This window comes from Sylvia atricapilla, chromosome Z (assembly GCF_009819655.1).
Source record: "Sylvia atricapilla isolate bSylAtr1 chromosome Z, bSylAtr1.pri, whole genome shotgun sequence".
Lineage (NCBI taxonomy): Eukaryota > Metazoa > Chordata > Aves > Passeriformes > Sylviidae > Sylvia > Sylvia atricapilla.
This window is the reverse complement of record NC_089174.1, coordinates 55223422-55245965: the sequence shown is the minus strand read 5'-3', so window position 1 is coordinate 55245965 and position 22544 is coordinate 55223422. Positions and strand designations below refer to the sequence as shown.

The 22544-nt window shown below is 36.4% G+C and overlaps 1 protein-coding gene across 1 annotated transcript in view; it reads left to right on the top strand.

The window, feature by feature from the left end:
• The window catches only part of ADAMTSL1 (ADAMTS like 1), a 193883-nt gene that overhangs the window by 18044 nt on the left and 153295 nt on the right, over positions 1–22544 (top strand). Inside the window, exons 4-5 of the mRNA XM_066339569.1 lie at positions 594–735; positions 12898–12943. Coding sequence (XP_066195666.1) covers positions 594–735; positions 12898–12943 — 188 coding nt within the window. The remainder of the gene's footprint in view (positions 1–593; positions 736–12897; positions 12944–22544) is intronic.

Sequence of the window (22544 nt, the reverse complement as noted above, 5' to 3'; positions counted from 1 at the left end):
GTCTAGGTCTGCACCTGATGTTGGTAACTCCTGCTCTTCAGGGAATGTGCATTTTCTTTTTTTAAGCTAGCAAAGAGTAGGGATTAAACAATTAGGGAAACTTTGTCCTGCAGGTTTCACAGACCTTTAGACAGAGAAACAATGATCGTTCAAATTCCTTACAGTAAGTGCATGAAAGTGATTACATTTAATGCCTTTTTAGAACATTGATTCATTATATTTTGTTTCAAAAGCAAAACTTCAGAGCACAATGTCTAATGTCTATAATACTCCATTTCTTAATCAGAAAATATCCTTTGTCTCACTGTTATTCAAAGAGCTCTCTTACAGCACCTTCACTAGCCTCAAACTGAGACAAAGTAGGATATTCAAAAAATGAAAGTTAATTCATACATCATTCACTACTAAGGAACTGATTGTCAACCAGTAAGCATGCCAGAGAGGACCTAGATTTATTCAATTTATTCAATGCTTTCAATAACAAGGATGATATCCAGTAAAAAGAGAGGCTGAACTAGCAACAGTATGCAAATTATGCAATTATGCAACAGTTATGCAATTATGATGCGTAAATGTTTTTTTCTGACTTTTTTTCCTTTTCCCTCAGAGCTCCAGAACAGCTCGCTCAGAGGAAGACCGGGACTCCCTGTGGGATGCCTGGGGCCCATGGAGTGAGTGTTCACGCACCTGTGGAGGGGGAGCTTCGTATTCACTGAGACGCTGCCTGAGCAGCAAGTAAGTGGCTGAATTTTTTTTATTTTATTGATGGAAAAATTCGGCCTACTCATAGGTGTTATGCTGTAAGAAGTAATCAATAGAAGTCTTGACCTACACTGAAATTTTCATCTCGGTGTCAAAAAATTATGGTGGTGTTTTGGGTTTTTTTCAAATTTGGCCCAGCAGCCAACATGCTTGATAATTCAGCACCCTTTAAAGTATAGGAAGAACTATGGAGATAAAAAAGTGGTCCAGACATCTTGAAAGGCTGCCAGCTCCTGAAGTTGAAACTTCCCTCCACTTTCATTTTTTAAGCAGTAGGAGTTGTCATGCATTCTTGTACCAGAATACAGATAATTCATTACATTTGATTCCCCACAGTCTCAGCCACACTGACTTTAAAAGCAACACATTAATCAAATGTGGCATCCTGAGCTATATAAGAACAATTCTACAAAGGATTTCTTACAAATAAATCTCAGGAAGGAGGTCTTCAATACCAGCAAGGCCCCTCCCAACAAACAGAAATAAAATGGCCTGGTACGAAGGTGAATTCTGGGTACCCAGTCAGGCATCTGAGATTTTATTCCTACCCAGTTACTAGCTTGAAATGGAAAATTAATAACTCATTTGACGTCTTTTCCACTCTGTACTTTATGTAAGTTTCACCTGCAAAAAAGTTCTAGCAAATATTATTTCTATCCACTTTAGGAAAAAGTTTATCTGCAGTAAACATGGTGTATGTGATAAAGATTAACAGATTTCTGATAAAGGATATGAAGCGAAACTCCAGACCCTTTATGGCTTATTGACGTCTCTGATCCCTTATATAATGCAAGATAAAAATAAGTCTAATACAATTTTCCTTCCTGCATGCTTTCTTTCATATTTTTATTCATGTGCTTATAAAACTGATGTTAATATAACAAACAGTGGCCATACAGTCCAAATCATTTCCTCTGTCTGACATTTTAATACATGATGTTGTTTACTGAAGACCGGAAACAGCATAAAGCTGAACCATAACACAAGAATGGGATGATGTGTATTTTAGCTTTTTCTGTGAACAGTCTCCTAGTAGCCCCATTTATTGAGCTGACTGTGTGCAAAAGTCTGCTGGAAGAAAAGATAGGCAAAGGCATCTGTTGAAATAAGTGGAAAACCAGTACTTTGCTATTTCGTTCCCATGTATAAAAAAAAATTGCTTTTAAACAGGTGATCAGATTCTAATACCTTGTTGTTTTCATGGCTGGTTGTGACTCTGCATTCACCTCAAATATTGGAGACAGTAACTTAATTTTAGTCACAGCTTATTGTTTTCCGTACTTAAAGAAATAACTGACCTTCAATATGTTGCTTTTATGTAAACATGAACCCAGATGTATCAAGAGATCTTGGGAATCTGAGCAACAGGTGCTTTCTCTCCTCCCTCAGGAGAACTGTCTCTGTAGGTTCTAGAGGCTAAATCTTGGGAGTTCCAAATGGTAGTAGTAGTAGTCATGGTCTTCTGTAATATGGCAGTAAAAACCATTTCTTCTGGACTCTCTTTGATTCTTGTGTTATTCAGGACAACCCTGAAGCTTCGGCAGTGGAACAAGGAATAACCTCATAAATCATATGGAACTGGGTTTCATATACTACCTTACTACTGACCCTTCAGGACACAAACAATGCTTCCTGCCTTAAGAAACCAACCACAATCTATGACCCATTCAGACATGGAAACATCCAATTTCTGGGGTAGGAAGCAGAGGATTAATTAGGTGTGTGACTTTTGATGGCCAGTAGCAATAAATCATAAATAGTAACATTTGTCCTGGAATTAGGACTCTATCAAATGTCTGATAGATTTTCATTTGTCCTGGTCTGTGTGCAATTGTTAATTAATTAAAGGGTTTAAATCATTAATTTTTCTGGAAAGCAAGCTTTTTAAGCTGCTAAGTCAGAGAGGGAGGCAGGTAAAGAAACTCATCAGAGTTTTCCAGATAAGCTTGTTCACATGAGTACTTCAAAGCTGGCAAGACTTGACCAAAATGTCCATCTCTGAGGGACAGTTTCTTGGTCACTACAGTTTATCTCATGTATTTGTTGTGTGTAATTTCACTGCAGCCTGAAGGAAGATACTAGATTCTTCTGGCAAATGAAAACTGGCAACACATTTAGAACAAATTGGAACAGATAAATCCTAGATATTTGTCATCCTAGGAGGAATGTTTATAATGTCTTGTATCTTTTAGTTCTATATGAGGTGACTTTCAGAACATCACATGAATAGAGAGAGCCTAGTGAATCAGATTTGAAGAAATGCAAAGACTAATTGCCCCTTCCTAAACACCATTAATATATATAGCTAAATAAAGGAAACCAGCTTTCTTTCCAGCTTTTATTTACCAAAGTTATGTTTGTGCTTGTGTTGTTTGTTTTGGGAACGTGTTTTTAGTTAGGTCTTTACAGCTGTGATGAAAGAATGGAGACTTAGTGAAAATCCTGTATTCTTGTGTTTTAAGTAGGAAGAATTTCGGGGGAGTGGCCGTTTAACAGTACATGTCATTAGAACAACTGTTTCTGATTATGCTAAGGACATTATGATAGTGATATAAATACATATTCCAGTCACACAAGCAGATAGGGGTTGTCAGCCCAAGTCAATTGAATGTCTTGGTATCTCATGATGAGTGAACCATGCTGGGTCACTGGAAGGGCAGAATAAACCCCAGAAAAATATGGTTTTATTAATTAGAGTACCAAAACTCGAAGGATGACACTCTTTATTTGCATTAACTATTTATAACTTCTGATGCTGTTGTTACTTACACAGTAAGTAACAGATAGTAAAGGACAGACCCCCTTTATACGTTACTGGGTTTTACCTCAACTCAGTTGAAAGTGAACCTCCCAGACTAATTATATATTAGGTGGAGGGATAAATATTTTGATAATTTTATCATTTTAGAGTGTTTTACCCTTCAGGTGTGGGGGATTTGTTTTGGTTGGTTGGTTTGTTTGTGTTTGGTTTTGTTTTTTTAATGAACCACCATGCAAACTCATGAAAACCTGTATAGAGGAGAACCATAGATCACTCCTATTTTTCTGGAGGGACAAACTACCAACACTTGAGCTTTTATAGGAACCAATTTTTATTAGCTACTGGCTGTTTTGGATACAGATTATAGAAATAAAGGTAGACAGGCACTGGACCATGTGGATTTTGCCCTCTTGCTTAGAACCAAACTCATATTTGTTGCCATCATATTTGTTGCTCTGCACTGCTAGCATTTGTCATCTAGCATAGCAATTGACAATAACTGAAATACCTTCCATCCAGGTTTTAATGTGTCTATATTGATTCAAGCAAACTCAAACAGAGTAATAAAAAACGTCAGAATTAGATATCTGAAATTCATATGCATTTATTTCCTGTACTGGGAGACATTTTCAAACTGTAAAAGAAATTATAAATTCTCTTACTCATTTGTTCACCCATCCTGATCTAAAAATATTCTGTGTTTTCTGGAATTGTACATTACATATGGACAAGTACTACAGTAATAACGATACCATTTTGTTCTGTCTAGGCTTGACAAGAAGATAATTGTGATTCTTGTGATTCCTTTTCCTATCATCTTCCAAATTTACCATCACTTTGGTATAAAATTAGCCTGCATGTAGCAGAAGATAAGTGTGTCCTAGAGATTCGCAAATTATTTTTGCTCATAGTCTATATGTAGTCTATTCTTTAAACTGCTTAGAAACCCTTCATGTTACTGTTGCTTCTGTTTATGAAAAGTCATGAAGCAGAGAATAGTTTGAGTGTACAGCAGAGTTCTGAGCTAGTTATGGAGTCCCAAGGTTACTGAATCTGAACTAAAGGACCAAAATTTGAGATCATTACCCTTACCTCTGGGAAATAATGTATAAACTTCTGAACAGAGTGGAGGTTTTCCATCATTAAGTGAGGGGTTTATGTTTAGTAGCAAAAGAAAGTCAACATTAACATTTTCCTGACAAATTTCCCTCAGTATAAAAGTGTCCAAGATTTACAAACTAACCAGATCAAAAAACTTCAATAGGACAAAACAAACAACAACAAGAAAGCCCTCATTAAAAAAAAAAAAAAATGGAACAAATGTGAGACAGTTAATCCCAGCATTGTTCATACCCTTCATACTGTCTTTGTCACTTATTGGAGCATATTTTTCTCCCCTTTTCAAATACCTCCCTTTCATTCTTTACCTGATGACTGCCTTTTGGTAAGGCAAGTGAAGCACAAATATGAAATAGCCTTTCTGCTAGCTCAGCCTGCTAAATTAGCTAGATGTGATTCATTTGTTTGATTGTTCAATCCATTGCTATTGCATTCTGCAGAGTGAAAACAACAGATCTGCATAAATGACTCTCAGATTTATTGTCATCTGATTTAATTCATAAAATAGCAACCAAAACATACCTTTGAAGGTTAGGTTTAGTAAACTAGCTAAATTAGCTAAAATTTGGTCAATTTTATAATGTGTGCATTTTTCATAAAACAGAAAGACCTAAAATAAATTAGATTTTTATCATTAAGGAGCAATATTTTCTAATTTTGATCACACATATTATTGATTTACAAATCAAATATCAAATGGTTTCTGATTGTCAGACAATGGTGGAATAGATGCATGTTATTCATGTTAGTTTGAAGTTAAATAAGAGAGCAAAAAACTGTTAATAACACTTCTGACTGGCATTGAAAACGGGATACTTTAAATACTGCATATTTGAAAAAATATTGGTTTAGGTTTCATCTATATACAATTTTGATACCAAAATGTTGGCTACTGTTTCTGCTTCACAACTGAATGTAGAATGTAGTACCAGTAAGAGGTTGTGACCCTTATTTTCAGGCTGCATTCACAGAATCATCTCTCTCGGGGGTTTGATTCCAGAGATTCCAGAAAAGTTTTTCACATCTAACCCTGATAAAAGGTCCTTTAAACTTTCTGAGTGAAAATTAAAATGGTGCAGTTATGTAGCTTGGGGGTTGTTCTTTACAGATAGAAGCTAACATACATTACTGTAAATACTGTGACATACATTACTGTGTAATGATATAAATGCAGTGGTGCTCTATCCTAGCACCACTAAATAAGCTCCAGATTAGGCTTTTAAACATTTATGAAATGTTCCTATATTGGTCAAAATTATCAGTTTAAATACTGTGGGATTTTAGGATTTTGAGGATATGCCCTTTTCTAGTTTACGGTCTGCCATATAAAGAGCAAAATATTTGTTCATAAATGCTATCAAAGTTGTTGAATACATCCTCAAAAATAAATTGCATTCCATTGAAGTAACCACATCACTCACGAAGAGTAAGTCAATGTCATGAAATTCTTAGGTGACCTGCACTATGAAATTATTTAGGAGGATGTTTCTCATTACCTTGTTTAAAACTGTGTCTATATACTAGTGTAGTATATTGCTTCCTTCAAAGACCTGATATCTGAATTTCTGGGTTTTTTTCTGCTTCAGTTTAAAATTCTAGATGGTTTACTCTGTAAAGGATGTCCTCCATAATATAGTGTATGATTTCAAATAGCTGGAAGAAATTTTTAGTTTCTTTAGTTTGTAGATGCTTCTAGTTAAGTCTGTGCCACCTAGTAGCATTTTAAAAAGGAATTTATTATTCTATTTACTCTGCAATTAGTGAAATCTGCAATTAATGAAATCTGTAATTATGGGAATTTTGAAACCATTCTGGTTTCATTTGATGGAGAAAATTTTCCAAATTTTTGAGAGAGATTACAGCTCTAACTCTTTCTAATGGCAGAATCAGCACGCAGCATTTCTCATATCTGAGTCAACATGTCAGCGGTATAAGAAGCTGAAAATTTCCCTCAATGTGAATCAGCATTGTAATCTATGGAGTGACTGTTGGTGGTCTTCAGAAAACCAGTTAGACACATTATGCTGTCTGTCCTAATCGCTGACTCAAGTGCCTCACTGAAGTATCTAAAATTATAGAAAATGGTTTCTTGGTGTTTTTTCCTATGGAATCCCTTGCTAGACCTAACACAGAGATGTTATGTATTGGTGTTTTGGGTGAAAAACTGGTGCGTAATAGAATGAACAGTACTCAGCTTTGTACTTGCAGGTGAGTGATGAATATGCTCTCCATAAATGCATCTCTCTGTTGAGAAGTAGCCTACCAAACCAAAACATCTGTGAAGCCCTCACTCAGATGATATAATGTTCATATGTCCAGGTTCACTGGAAGAGCTCAATAAATATGTTCCTGAATTAAATTAGATTAAAAATAATTAAATCAGTCAGGCCTTTGCATGATGTAGAGTTTTTGTAAGCCTTAATTACTATAAGAAATTTAAGATGTGATTCTGTGAAGACCCAAGCACTAGACTGTACATGAGAAATTTCAGTGGAGGTGGGCTAACATACACGATTTAGATCTTGGTGCAGACTTCTTCAGAGAATGGAGAGCTTGCGATCCTGTTCAGCACTTTTGTTTTATAAAGACTAGCTGAAAAACCTGGGTAGTCCTCTAGTTTCTAGAATATTCAGATGTGGGTGTTCATACTTTTGGACCTGCATTATGTTCTATATGATATAATTGTTATACAGCACAACAGGTGAGAATTTATATTGTAGTTCTTTCCACTTGGATTGTGAAGAGATCTCTCATCCTTGTTTTACTGAAAGGCTTTTTTTCTTATAATTTTTGCTTTTCTGCCTTTCTTGCATAGTGAAAAACATTGACAACTGTAGTTGCTTTCTGTATATCTGCAATACATGTTTCATGTGCAAATCTAAAGACCCTTCTTAAAATAGTCTTAAGAAAACAAAAAATACTGAAGTGATGAAAACATATGTGAGACTAACTGCTGAAGATAAACAGTATCCTGAAAATGCTCTTACAGGGGTTTTTGTGGGGTTTTTTGTGGGGTTTTTGTTTTTGGTTTGGTTTTTTTGGGTTTTGTTTGTTTGGGTTTTGGGTTTTTTTTTTTTTTTTGGGGGGGGGGTTGGGTTTGTTTTGTTTTATTATTATTTTCCTTTTTTTTACTTGAATTGAATCTATGTTATTTTAAGTGGACTAGCCATTGATATTTTTCTAAGCTTAGGGAGTGTTATTTAATGCCGGTAGTTACTTAGAAAACAACAATCAGTGACTTGGAATGGGACAAAGAAAAACTTGGAAATAAAAATTTACCGGAAGGATACTGTGCAAACTGTATCAAAAGCTTTGCTAAATTCTAATGAAAATACACCTACTAGTCAGTGAGATCGCTGGCCTTGTTATATAAGGAAATTTAGTTAAACACAACTTTCCCCTTGGGAACCCATCTGTAACGTTCACATTCCCAGTTTTTCTTCATAGGAGAGGTGTTTATCCCCGCTAATTATTTTTGTGACCTGGATCTGCTTGCACAGCTCAGGTTCTGTCTGTTGCTGGGAGCGCAGACCTGAACACAACACTCCAGATTGGGTCTCACAAGAGCATACTGGAGAGAGAGAATCATATCCCTTGACCTTGTGCTCACACTTCCCTTTATGCAGCCCAGGATAAAACTGGCTTTCTGGACTGCAAGTGCACATTGTCAGCTCATATTTAATTTTTCATCCACCAGTATCCCCAGGCCTTTTTCTGCTTTTGGCCAATTCGTCACTCAGTCTGTATTTATAGTGGAGATTGCTGCCACGAAGGATCTTGCACTTGGCCTTGTTGAGCCTCATGAGGTGCACATGGGACCATTGATGCTACATATAATAACACCATTTACATCAGAATTATTGATTGTCTAATTACCAAGGTCGTGAAAAACATTATTTATGAAAAAAGTTGTCCTTTCATGGCCCCAGATCAGTACACATGTTTCTATTTGTCTTGCTGGTTTTCTGGATGTAGTGAACCAAGTTGGTATTTTGCCTCCTGGTTGTTTATTTTTTTGACTGCAGACATATGATCTGTAACTAAACTTGCCAGAGAAATTTGGCTTGTGCATCCATGCCCACTTTTCTTGTCTCAAAGTTAACTATTTATGTAACTCTTCTGGTATTTCACATTTCAACGGAATGAAATGCGGCAATTTGTAGGAGACAGTCTTCTAAACACAGAGAATTAAAGATTTCTACAGATGCATGGCAAAATAAACCAGTGCATCTCAACAACCCACAGTGGTGGGCAAAGTGTTTCTGAACAAAAGGATATGGAAAAATCTTTTTAAATATTTGCAAATTATTGTCAATTGAATTATTTAGACATGCATTTAGCAGATCCAACTAAATAGTTTGAAAAAGTCCTAGTCAAAAGTTCCTAAAGTCAACAGAGTCCTGATGCATCTTTCTTGCTCATAAAAATTTGGTGTTCAGAGCCTTCCTTCTCATTTCCTTTACAGGAAAAGGGGTACGCTGGAAGAGTAAAAAGACTGACTATTCCTCAGAGTAGCACAAACACAGAAATTGTATTAAGGATGACAGGGGGTCATAACACTGTGCCACATTTGGTAAAGACGTGAGAGCAACAGTGTGAAGAAAGAGAGATGCAAGATGGTGTTATTCCCACATGTGTGGCTTCATGCCATAGCCTGCCTAAGACCTTGTGGGAAAAGACAGACCCACAGCATACATATCTCACAAATACAATGCAGAAACCATGTATCCCAAAAAAGTGGCTATCAAGCACTGTGAAAATAAAGTAGTGGAGATTATTCAACATTGCATCAACTTCCAAACCCTGTAGTGAACAGCTGCATCAAAATTCATGTGCACAAAAATAACCCACCCATGGCTCACAGTTGCTTGTTTATGTGCAGACTTGTTTCTTAAGAAAAGCAATTCAAACTCTGCCGACTGCTGAGAGTGGCAGGAGTTGATGAGGTCCTCCTCTAAAAATCTCTTTCATAGGCTTCAGTAATTACAGATAAAGGTGACTTTGGCAGGGGGTTGCTATTCTTTCTGGCATGGATTTTTGCAAGGCTTCTAACCCTAGCTGAGTACAAATACTCATCTCTTGAGACCTTTGACGGGGGGACTTGAACTAAGTCCCTCTACAAACTGGAACCTGGAGAAATAAATACCAGGGGTTTGGGTTGTTTACATTAAGAGAAGTGAATATTTTAATATATTTAAAGTTGTTAACCTCTTTCAGGAACTTTACTGGAAACAAGTGACTAAGTTTAAGGAATGAAACATGATTCCCAACAGCTTGCTTTTCTTTCATATTCACATGATAATAATTCCCTGTCAAGCCAAACCCTCAGTTACCTTTTTCCACTGAAAAATCCTCTGCAGTGTAGATAACAGAGAAGGCTAGAAGTACTGCTTACTTCTCTGTGCGCTTCAAGATAAACTTGGCATTTTGGTTGACTTCCTAGTCTTCCTACTGGCTGTGTGTGCTCCTTGTTGGTAGGAGTTGTCATTTATATCCTGCAGCGATCAGAGGATAAATGATGACTGTGTCTCACAACATGGGCTCACTAATCTGCCATGATCCTTCCTTGCATCTTAAAGGTTCAGTGCTATGGAGTTCTGCAAAGTTTCCATGCTGAGATATATGTGCAAATCCCATGAGTTTGAATTCCAAGATAGTTACTTGCGCTTAAGCAATTCTGGAATACTGTCCTGAGGCAGGGTAAATCTGAAACACAAACTACTATGTGAATGTATTGTGAAAATATATCATCTAAGGCTAGAAGCTTTTTACCTGCTTTTGGCTAATTGGTCATAACTGAGAAACTAATGAGTTTACACAACCAAAATCCAAAGTATGGTCTTGCTGAAGAAACAAGGGGAATTTTCCTAGAGTGTTTCCTAGTGTTCATGAATCATAAGAGCTCTAGCTGCTTCCAGAATAGAAAATTTTATCTGAACACATCTGGCCATTAGCTACAAGAAGAAAAATCGAAGAAAAAAATAGAATAGGTTTTTTGTCACATGTCTAATGAAAGAACCTATTATTTTTCTCTAATGTGGAGAATAAATGAAAAGTAAGTCGATTTTTATATTTCAAAAAAGATAATTTGAAGAAACCATGAAAAGAGGGAGAAGCTGAGAGGCGGCTGATAGAAAGGAAGCTAAAGTTTTCCTGGAAGTTCAGTGATTCTAAGATAAATCAGTTACAGTAATTAAAACTGTGATAATAGTGAGTCTGTGTGAAGCAAAGTCTGACAGGTTGTGTGGCATTTCTGAGAGACACATGAGGCAGGTATCAAGCTTGATGAAAAAGCTATTCAGTGTTGTAAATGAGGCCTGCACTAGGGCTGCCTGCATTCTGCATAATATATTTTTTATTTGCTATCTATCATTAGCAAAATACCTTTATTGAATGCAATATGAACAGGTTTACACACTATTTTTCCAAGCTTGCCTATGCTGCTTAGGAATGACTGGAATAGTGTGTGTGGGAGGGGGTGTTGCTTGGGTATTTTGTTCTTGATTTTGGTCTTTTAGCTGAGTTTTTATTTCATAGTCCATTATGAATATAATTGTTATTATTTTACTGCCAAAACCAATTTTTTTCTACTGCTAGATACTCTGTGCATATTTTTCACTTCTGTGCATGGTTGTAAAGATCAGAATTCACTGGAATTAAATATATAATGCTACAAAATAATTTAATTAGTAATAGTGATTAGAGATATTTCTGCTATGCTTTTAATATCACTTTTATATGCCAAATGCTACACAACGAAATATGTTACCTTTCAAATTAGACTTATTCTGAAAGTACGATGAGGTTCATTTACTTGTTTGTCTCCTCTTGTGATTGTTTAGACAACTGTGGTATATAAACGATTACTGGATGAATTTCACGGTTAAGTCTTTGTGGAAAATGAAGACAGAGAGGATGACTTCAGTAATTTAAAGGAAACTTGTGCCTTTTATTTTGGAGTTAACTCATTTTGGGAAAAGTTTCCCTGCTTTAAAAAAAAAAAAAATCAATGCAGATACTGCGTCCTTTCCCTTGGATAGTTAAAAATGGTGTGGATTTTAAAAATCAAGTTTGGCAGGCATTTATTCCTGAAGGAATGTGTGCTTGTTAAGTCCTGACCAAAAAAAAGAGGCGGGGGGGGGGGGGAAGTTGTGAAATTAAGAAATGAAAAATGTTAGGAATTCTATTCTTTTGAGGGATACATTTTAAAAGCCAAATCCTGCTTTCTGATTTGCATCAAGTCCTCAGCAGAGTATAGTCAGTCATAAAATATGTGAAATTTTACGTAAGGTCAAAGGCTCAGAGTACACACTGCTGAATGCTGAAAAGGTATCTGGCTGTTGACCTTTTTTTGGGAGCCTGCCAGCATCAGGGTTGGTATGGATCTGCTGTGGGACAAAATGAGGAGAGCCATGGGGAGCACATGTCAGGATATGTGCTGTCCTTGACCTCACTGGGCCCAGCTGCTCTTTGAATGCTGTTCTGCACGAGTGAATTGAGAGGAAGTTTTATGCTCTTCTTCTTCCCTCATATCAAACTGGGAAAAAGCTGTGTCACACTAACCTGAAATAGGGTAAATGTAAACTGAAAGAGAGTAAGTTGAAGTTAAATATTATGAAATTTTTTTTACTGTGAGAGTGGTGAGGCGCTGAAACAAGTTGTCAAGAGAAGCTTTGGATATCCCATCCCTAAAAGTTTTCATGGCGAGGTTAAATGGGCTCTGAGCAATCTGGTCTAGTGGAAGGTGTCGCTGTCAATGGCAGTGGAGTTGGAAGTATATAGTCCCTTCCAACCCAAACTATACTATGGGTTCATGCTGCTGCAGGCATAGTTCCTTCATCCCAGTGCCCAGTTTTTCCCCAGAAGACAAAGCCTGCCAGCTCAGACTGTGCCAGTGCTAGAGTGTGGTAGACACAGAGCTATGCCCTTGTAAAATCATTAGGAATTGCTTGGAGACATGAGACATGATTCATGTCATTCAGATGTTGTTTTCCAGTTGCGTTCTGTATTCACACTTCTAAGCTAATGTACAAGTTGATGCTACCTTCTAGAAAGTAATTTTGAAAACAAATTTAGGAAACTGAGGAATTGTACATCTCATACCTCGACAGAGACAGATAACCCTTTACTTTGGGGAAGAGGGTTGGTGGGGAAATAGATGACTAGAGCTATATATGGGAAAGTAAACATTGTGTGTTGGCTTTTTATATTCAGCTATTAACGGTTTTGGGTTTGTTTTTAATTTTTGGACACAGGACCTGTGAAGGGCGAAACATCCGGTACAGGACATGCAGCAATGTGGTAAGTGAAATACAGCTTTGATGTGATACAGATAATCACATATGATAATGATATCCATAGTGCTGCAAACAATTCGGTAAAGTGATAGTGAGAATATTGTAGCTATCTAAACTACCTTCATATCACAGGAACAGAAACACAGGCAAGCCTTTGTAAGTTTCTTGAAAAGTAGAGAGATTATGGCATAGCCTGTCTCTAAAACTGTCTGGAAGGGATTGCAGTCACAGCCACCATAAACAGAGAGTCAGTGAAACTTCAGAGTTGCTCTTTACAACCTCCCTTGCAGAATCAAGATATCTTGTGTTCCCAGTAATACTTTGATAACCAGCTGGTTCACATTGGGTAGTCTGTCAGGCTGGAGGATTAAGCTGTTAAGAGCTGAAGACAAGATAGTACAAGATGTGTGACCCTATGATTCTATATATTTCTGTTCACTTGTGCCCTCACAGTTTTACCAGTTAGTACCAGTTAGTTTGCCCTTTAGTTCTGTGTGTTAGAAAAGCAGTTTTACATGGCCTGTATCAGTGTTCTGGCATTTCTGAAGACTCTTGCTGGTTTTCTTTATATGTGGCAAATATAGTTTTCAATACAACAAAGTAAGAAATTTCAACTTCTGTCTCAACAAAGTGAAAGTGTGTTTCCACTGGTGAAAATTGAAATTGAGGCTTTCATATGGAAAGTTTTATTGGGTGCCAAAAATATTAAAGGCTCTCAAGTTACACGGAGGAATGTCAGTTTTACCAGTAAAGATGGAAAATGAAATCAAACGTACACTGGGCTAAGTTTTTCATGCCTGATAGGGGCATATTCAGGAGGCTTTCAATGCATGCTTTGTTTAAAAAGTTTAAAAGTTTAACTTTAAAGAAAAGAATATATTTGCTTATATTTAGCTTATCTTTTCTTCAATAGACCACAGTTCATAATGAAAGAAACTGCTTCTATCTGAGTTGTAGTCTCCTGTGCAGTAAGATTTCTCTCAGTTCTTTAGAAGTTGGGCTTTGAAAATCCCTGTGAGTTCCTTCCAATTTAGAGGTTCCAATTCTTTGATTCCTCTGAAATTTGTTCTGATTGTATTGTTTGAGTTCCTGAAATGTCTCATCAGTCTAGCCTTCATCTTCCCTAGGTGACAGCAACTGGTGTAGTTAATGAATAGATTTGCTGGCAGATTAGCAGTCCAGTTTTCCTCTCAGGAACTTAGGCTGCACCACATCTATGTAAGGAATGGGAAGTCTGATTTTTCTGCTACTCAAGTTTCAGGCCATAGCTCTGCTGTATCACACACACACCTCCCACACACGCAGGCACACACATAGACACACAGACCCACAGACAGAAAAAAAAAAAAAGATACTGTTAAAGGCTAATCGGGCTACAATTAAGACTATTTGTTTTGTTTTGGTTGGGCATTGCATCCACATTGTGACAGTCCCTTTCTGTGTCTGGTGTGCCCTTATGTATCTTAAATGCAGTGAGGAGATAAAGTACACCCTGCCCTGATGCTATTAGATGTTCCTGGATCATTCTGATGAGGACCTGGGCCTTTAACTGGGTTGCAACCCTTGTTTTGGAATCAGTGAGTTTCCAAGATAAGGAATATTTCTTTAGATGTTCTTTTTAGCTTAGGTTCTGCTTTGAAAATGTGCACCTGAACAGTTTTCCTTCAAAATAAAACCTTGCCTAATTTTGTCAGGCAATTCCTTTACATATCTTGTATTTGTCAATACCAGCTCCAGCAGTGAGGCATATAGCTGCAGAACTCAATTGTTTCATACCAAATAATTCAAAATGAAGTCCTCAAGCTTTCCGCTTTACTATGCTGAAATCAGTGACAACTTTTCCACAGAAATATGAAGACCCAGGACTGCTTTTATGATTTCAAATCCTTTTTGGGAGAACCATAAAGAACAGCTTGTGCAGTGTAAATCTAAAACTATTTAGGAACCCCAGACTTGCATCTCTAAAATCCCTTCTGTTACTGAATTGTACAGCTGTAGCACTAAAATGCTCCATCTCTTTCAGAATAGTAAAAAAATATTTAAATCGTGTATTTTTTCATTAATAAAGTCTACTCTTTCATCTCCACAATCCAAGCCTGCATACTCAAAAATTGGATCTTGAAAACAATTCATTAAGCTCATAGCTTATTGTAAAATTCTGCACTAGAAAAGGTCCACAATACTGTGTGTATTTTTGTTAACTCAGATTTTGCCTCTAAAGATTTCAGCCAAAAGGACACTGAAAATCCAGAGGATGGAAATTCCAGGCTCATGAAACATACGTTTTCATTTGTTACATGACAGTCTTTGAAGGCAAAAAAGATCAACCCCCCCATTCCAAGCTTTCATTACCACTATCTTGTGCATAGCTTGAGGAAAGACGTTTATAAAATAACCAGTGTTTTTGTTTTCTGTAAGCTGTCTCTGTGAACTGACATGTTTTATAATGACCATCCTCTTGCAGGATAGGATGGGTAGTCACATACACTAAAAACAAATTATTTGAAATGTGAAATTGAAGAATTGGAAGAATAGTTTTGGAGTCTGTCAGTAAACACATTTTATAGGCATTATCATTTGCAAGATTTTGCTACAGCTGGTTTTAATTCATCCTGAAATTAAATTACAAGGGAAAAAAATGAGATAAAGAAAAAGAAAGGCAAGGGGGGTAAGTGGCATGCCTGTTTTCCCAGTGACCTATATTAAGTATTACAGAGGTGCTGAATAATTTTGCATAATAAAGACTGTAGGAAAGACTGAATTCTGCTGTCTGTAAAGCCTCTTAACAGTCCTTAAAATAATAAATCCGGTCTAGTATATTTGCCACTTGCATTGCCTGTTGTTGATCAGAAACTGGAAAGATTATGGATATGAAGCCACATGTGTAAATAGTAAAAGAAGGAATGAGAGAATCTAAAGATGATTTAGGGTTGAATTGCATCTGCTTCTTTTCTTCTTACTATTCACATTGACTTAAACATATTTCCAGCCATTTTAGAATATAATCATGGGAGGGAGACAAGGAGTAATTTGTTTTTCTTTAGAAAATCAGTCTGAATGCAATGAAAACATATTTTTGCAACTATCTGGGTTGTTATACTGAACATTATGCAAAATAAACAAATATGATTCCAAACTTTAAGTAGATTTTTTTTTACTTGCCCTCTTTTTTTTCTTCCCCCCGCCCCCCCCAAGCTAGCACATTCTCTTTTCCTTCTACGTGCATTCTTGGTTGCCAGGTACTCTTCAGCTTTTGTACTAGGCTGTCATGACACCTCATATGCCCTTTTTCTTTTTCAATCCTTCTGCCACTCTGCTGAGTTTTGCTTTCTCTTCCCTCCATTTGCATGAAAATTACTCTGAAGGTTGTTTGTTGGCATTTGTACTGCCTTTACTCAGTACTGCCTTTGCTTCTTCTCAATTATCAGGAAAAAAAAAAAGGAAAGAAAGAAAAAGAGAAAAAGATGAGACTGACACTGAAGCTGCACAACATTACTATCTCTTTCAACAAGATTCCTGTTAAGCCTAAGATAAAATTTGTAGATTTTAGATCCTATTAATCAGGCAACCAAAGCTTGTAAACACCACCTGCAATTCTTTTTACATATGTCTCACTTTCTTCACTTGGCTGAAGTACCAACTGTAATGTCATCCCCCAGTTTTTGGCTTGCGTTCAGACAAGCTACTTCCATCCCTGTTTCTTATCAGCTTATGCTGCATTTTGTATACACCAGCACCAATGTTGTTCATCTTACTTTCTGCAAAATAACACTATCTTCTTTCTGTGCTCAAAACCTCAGCCTGGAAAGTGTCAAACCTAAACTTCCATATAAGTACATAATTCTCAGAAGCACTGCCTTACGTGTATGAGAAGTATTATCATCAAGTAGATATTTTCAGACCTACAAGAATGATTAGCAGAGTTTAATTTTCACATCCAGTGGTGATTAGAAATGCCATTTTGCAATCAAATCTCCCAGTATACATTTTGCAGTAAAATATAAAAAAAAAATTAACAAATTATAGGTACTACACACGTCTCCTTACTAACATACAATTTATTTAATATCAATTTACTTTTTAAGTGGAAATTCTTCCAAACTTGGATAATTTATTGTGGCTGTAGTCTGTTCTTCAAACTGGCGGATTTTAATAACTTTCATCTAATTTCTGATTGGCTGCATTTTAAAACCTCGGTGTGTCATCTAGAAATTATTTGTTCATACTTGAAAACAAGTGGGTTTAGTATCTAGCAAAGGACAGGAGCTTGGACTTCTGGATTTACAATCTCCTCAGCAAGCAGAACTACGAATCTGTGATAACTGATAAACTGATAAACAGAACAAAAAAACCTACATTGTGTCCACTTAATGTAAATGTATAAAAAAACTTTGAAGCCCAAATAACCTGAATCGCTTCCCTTACTAATATTTCATGACTTGTCAGGACTCTAGGTAAATCACAGTTTTAAATTCCATATTTCTGACAGTTGTTTTTTTAATTTGAACAGCTCATTTTGAGCTGTTTGATAACATGGCACCCTCAATTCCTTTTAAAAAGTATGCTTTAATATTATGTACTTATATTAGTTTTTTGACTGAAGTTCTTGGAAGTTTTCATGTTGAAATTAAACTTACTGTATCTAATTTAAACACTTGGTTTAATATTTAAAAGTGTTGGACAAAAAAAGAAAAGAAATTCAAATTACATGGAAGGTTGCATATTGAACTATTTGCAAAATCTGAACATACTTCCAAAAAATATTTTATAAATGTTTATAATAACAAATAGTAATGGAAGTTTGCACTTATAGTTCACTGACAATTTTAGTTCTCACCTCCATGCCATGTTTATTTAGTACAAAGAATATTTGCTGATATTTCCCCATTTTCTTTGTTCCTATTGTTTCTCTCAAGCTTCTCTCTGTCAGATATTGCAATGTCTTGGGGTTCTTAGAGAAAGCTTTAGTAGGAGCCCCTTTCCATGTAAGCAACTAAGTATGATCCTAAGTTGTTTCTAAGTTCATGGGAGTAGACTTTTGACAAATATGGCTGCGAGAAGTGTTATTCAAGTAGGGTGCTCAACAAGGCTTCAAGGCTGAGTGAAGTTTCTGTTAAACCTCTAGATTTCCTAAGTCTCTGTGTTTTTATCTACAGTTTTTATTTGGTCTTAGACAAGCCCCTACTTGGGGACTTTAGGTTTTCTTTCTCATTAAGGAAATTGGTGCAGCTGAAACACTGTGAGTACTTCATGGAACTGGTTCAATAAGCTGTTCTGTCAGATGCTGCACAGAGTATTCCAGTTGTTAGTCATTTTTTGCACAGAGGAAAAGCTCCAGGTATAGTAAATCATTCTTGGCCTCTGCAAATATACAATCACATATATTGTAAACTGTTTTAAAGTTCCTCAACTCTTTCCACCTATCACTGCTTAAATAGGATCTTCTACATTTCACCCACTAAGTAAACTTATAAAAGCTGATCCTCTTTTGTTCCATGAAATCTGATCTACCTATCACCATCATGGGACATCTGGGATTCATCTTATCTTTTCCACTGGATTGTTGATTAATGGAAATTGTTTTGAATGGGATTCAAACATGGCAAAACTCCATGGACCTTATGAATTACAATAGGGTAAAATAGGAGGTCAAGTTAAGGAATAAAAAAAAAAAAAAAAAGAAAATGTATGTGAGGAAGAAAATGAAGCCATAATAATATGGGCCACATTACATGTCTAAGAAGTGAGGATGAAATTCCTGTGTATATTTTAAAATGAGTTTCATAGATCAAAGGTGTTTCTGATTACCTCTAAAACTATATATATTTTCATTGCAGTAGAGGAAATCTTGGCCTGACAGGATGAATAGAGATTATAGGTATCCAGCACAGGCTCAGTGCTTCAGTAATATCTCATGAGCCTTTGTGAGCTAAAGGCCAGAAAAGACCCACCTAGGACTCACAGAGTTAAAGGAAGAACAGTTGTTTCCTATTCACTGGAATTTTTTGTCCCTAAAAAGCCTTAATGAATAGGAAGTTTGAAAATAAATGGACTTAGAAGAAACTTTCAAGTTTATTAGTTCTTTCTGATTCTTCAAGAAGTGCAATGGCAGCAGTTCCTCATATCTGCAGGGGCTCACAGATAATTTCCAAAAGAAAACAAAACTGGTAATACTTGACTGTAGTACTAAAATTGGAATAACCTGAAGCAGGACTGTAGTTGTTTTGTGGCCAGATACCAGTGCTGCCATGTGCTGCAAGCCAAACACAGGCCATACAGATGTTGCACAGAATTCTCCACCAAACTACATAGAGATGCACTACCTTGTGTTCACTACTGTATTGACTTGGCCAATGGCTTCTGGCTGTCTCAAAGTGTTTGTCAATCTGTTGTGCAGGCAGACAAGCTGCACACTGTTACACAGCTCCTAAAATCAGACTCTTGGCTGGAGAAACAGGTAACTTCACTCAGCCCAATGGAGCAGTGCTAGCTGGCAGCCATAGAGGGTCCCCTTCCCCTAAACCACCATGCAAGTACCAGAAGCAGGCTGCTTATTTTCAAGAAGACTCTTTGGAGTTAGTCTATAGTTTCTCTCATCCAGAAGCCAGTGGTGCAGAATTAAGGCACAGCAAGACTGCTTCAAAACAGCAAGTGGCCTTATATAAAAGTGTGCAAAGTGTTCAGAAGAAAATAGCCATTTACTGCTTGAAAATATTTGCAAAAAACCCCACTGTTTTTGCCTTACCTTCTATTTCAGCATTTGGAATACTTATTCATGGGCTGAAAACTTATATCTGGCTTTGGTCATATGTTTCCACAAATGTCAGCATGAAGAAGCTCTGGTCCCCACTGACATAAACAAAAAATAGTAAATTTAAGATGAAAAAAAAAAGATGTCTGAATGCAATGAGTTTTGTACAGTTCCTATATTTTCAGTCTCAGTGAACTGCTTCTAAAAATGAGTAATATTTAGAATTCAGACCACAAATTTTCTCAACACTGTACATTTTGGCATAAAAAAATGTTCTACAGCTTGTGAAGGTGTTATACAGGTACATGTAAGTACTCGTGCTTTCTTAAACAGAAGGAAAGATCATTCCTGAGGGAAAGATATCTATGATGGTTTCAGGTAAATTTAGGATTCAGAATTTCAGCAGGAGAAAAGTTACTGTAGCAGGTTGTGACCCTTTTTCACATCTTTTCACATCTTATCTGTGCCAAGATAAGTATGTCTGTGTTTCTGACTGCTTGCATATATCACTTCAAGTTTCATGGGAAAAATTATTTAAACATAAGCTCTGCTGTTTAAATCCATTGTTTTATTTTGATCACAATATCAAAGACTGGAAGTATTTAACATCAGTCCTGGTCACCTACCATGTCCTGAAGGCTTGTTATGTTGAAGAATGTTTTTTATTTCTTTGATTTAGAAGTATCCAATACAAAAAACATAGTATTGAATTCTGTATAAAGCAGGATTATGAATTCTGTGTGTTGTATGCTTTATTGGGCCTTTTTCTCTCAGTAAAAATAAAGCTGTTACAAGCCAGAAGTTCTGAAGGTAGAGCCAAGCTTGAACCAAACAAGAAAGTTGGCTTGGATTTCTGCAACCGAGCCTTGGCTTGGGTATCTGCCAAGCCAATAGACCTGACTGTATTCATTTACAGACAAAAAATTGAAGAAGGGTAGGCACCAGAAGATTTTGTGGTAGGAAATAAGGCCACTATGTTCTTCCTTTCTTGTTTGAAAATAGAACTAAACCAAATCTTGAGTCAAGCTATAACTGTCTTGGTTTTCATCTTTTGTATAAGAGCAGAAGGTAAAGACCACTTTTTTTCTAATTACGGAGCTGTAGAGGAATACTGGATTTCCCACATATTTTCTGCTCACTTCAGTGAGCAGTCTGGAAGGGATTCAGTTCAGCGTCCAAACTTTATCCTGTATCAAAATTTTGCCCAGCTCATAAAAACAGCATCATTGACCCTCAGTTTTTCTTTATATTTTATAATAAAACTGAAACATTTGCAGCATTTGACTTTTTTTTTAATCTTCTGTCATATATTGATAGAAAAACTCTCTTCCGAGTTCCCCAGCAGTAAAATACCAGCTACAGGCTTGGACTTCCAACCTCCACTTTCAAAAAGAAAGAATGAGCACTGGGTTATTGCTCTTTGGTACGTATTTTTCTAGAGCTGGATTTAACCCACTTTCTTTTTTTTTTTTTTTTTTTTAATGCCTTAATCGATTGAACCTTTTGTAACAGGAAGATCATTGCCTTCTACTTAGATCACAGAACTTTTGACTGGAGTTTGTATTTGAGACTGATGTACCCCTAAAGTAAAGGGTCAAAGTGAATTAGCTGAAAATTTGCTCACAGGTTAGAAAGAAAATTAGATGGCAATCTGTGGCTAAGACCACAGGTTGTGTGCGTGTAGAGTTCACAACAAGAAAAGTTTGGAGTGTTGTGATCAAGATTATTCAGCATTCAAACAAAATAGCCATAGTCACATTCTAAGAATGAGAGGCCAGCATGGCTAACCTGGGTTTAAGCCAAGGGCTTACAAACCACAAATTCATAGCAAAGACTGTGCCATGTTCCTTTGAGAGGAGATTTAAAAGCTTAGTTTTTAACACAGATTTTATTTTAGATTTTGATAATAAAAAATGATCCAGTAATGTCACAAAGTGACATGCCGCCTCCATGTTTTCTATATCCAATGCTGTAATGGTTTGCCCTTTTTAAAAAATGGAGAAAACTATTAGTGAATGAAAGGGTAAAAAAGATTTGAGAAACACAGGTGATTATTTAAATCTAAGGAGAAATCTTTTCCCTCAACAGCAATAAGACTTTCCTGGCTGAGAGCTTAAGAAGTCTGTGAATAAAGTTGTCATTAATGATTGTCTAATAGCAAGAAGTAGATGGAGGACAAACAGAGAATACGAATATCTTATAAATATATTGTCTAGTTATGTGGTTGTGTGTACATCAAAAACATTTTTTACCAAGTCTATAATCAACATTTAGGATTGTCTGTGATTTAGGATTAAAAAAATGGTATAGTCTCCAGGCTGAGTGTGTAATAACTGCTCATTTGATCTGGTATTTTACCAGATGTCATCCAGGAGCAGATCTCCTTACAGCAGTAAGGTAGATGACTCTGTGATCTTACCAATCTGAGGCAGTCATATTGCCAACATCTGCTCTTTTTTGTCTGAGTTCTTATGATGTTTAATGTTTTTCATCAAGCTTAGCTCCTATATTCCTGTAATTATGCAAGAAATTCAAGTTACTTCTAAGAAAACCCTAGTGAATCCCTGCCCTTGTGGTTGCTTCCACAAGACTGGAAATATCATTCTTCAAGGATCAAATACTGGAAAGGAAATAAAAAGAACTCATGTTTATTTTGCCCAAAGTCTCATGATTTTAAAGTTCTTCTTGCTCTCTTGAGAACCTGTCTAATGTTCTTCAGTGCTTAAGGGCAGCAAGAATGTATATGTGGGCAAGAAAAGCCTAAAATCCTTGTCAACAAGGTACTTTATGCAGTATGAGTGGTCTTCATTTTTTATATCAAGTAGACTTAGTATCTCCTGAAGAATTTAAAAAG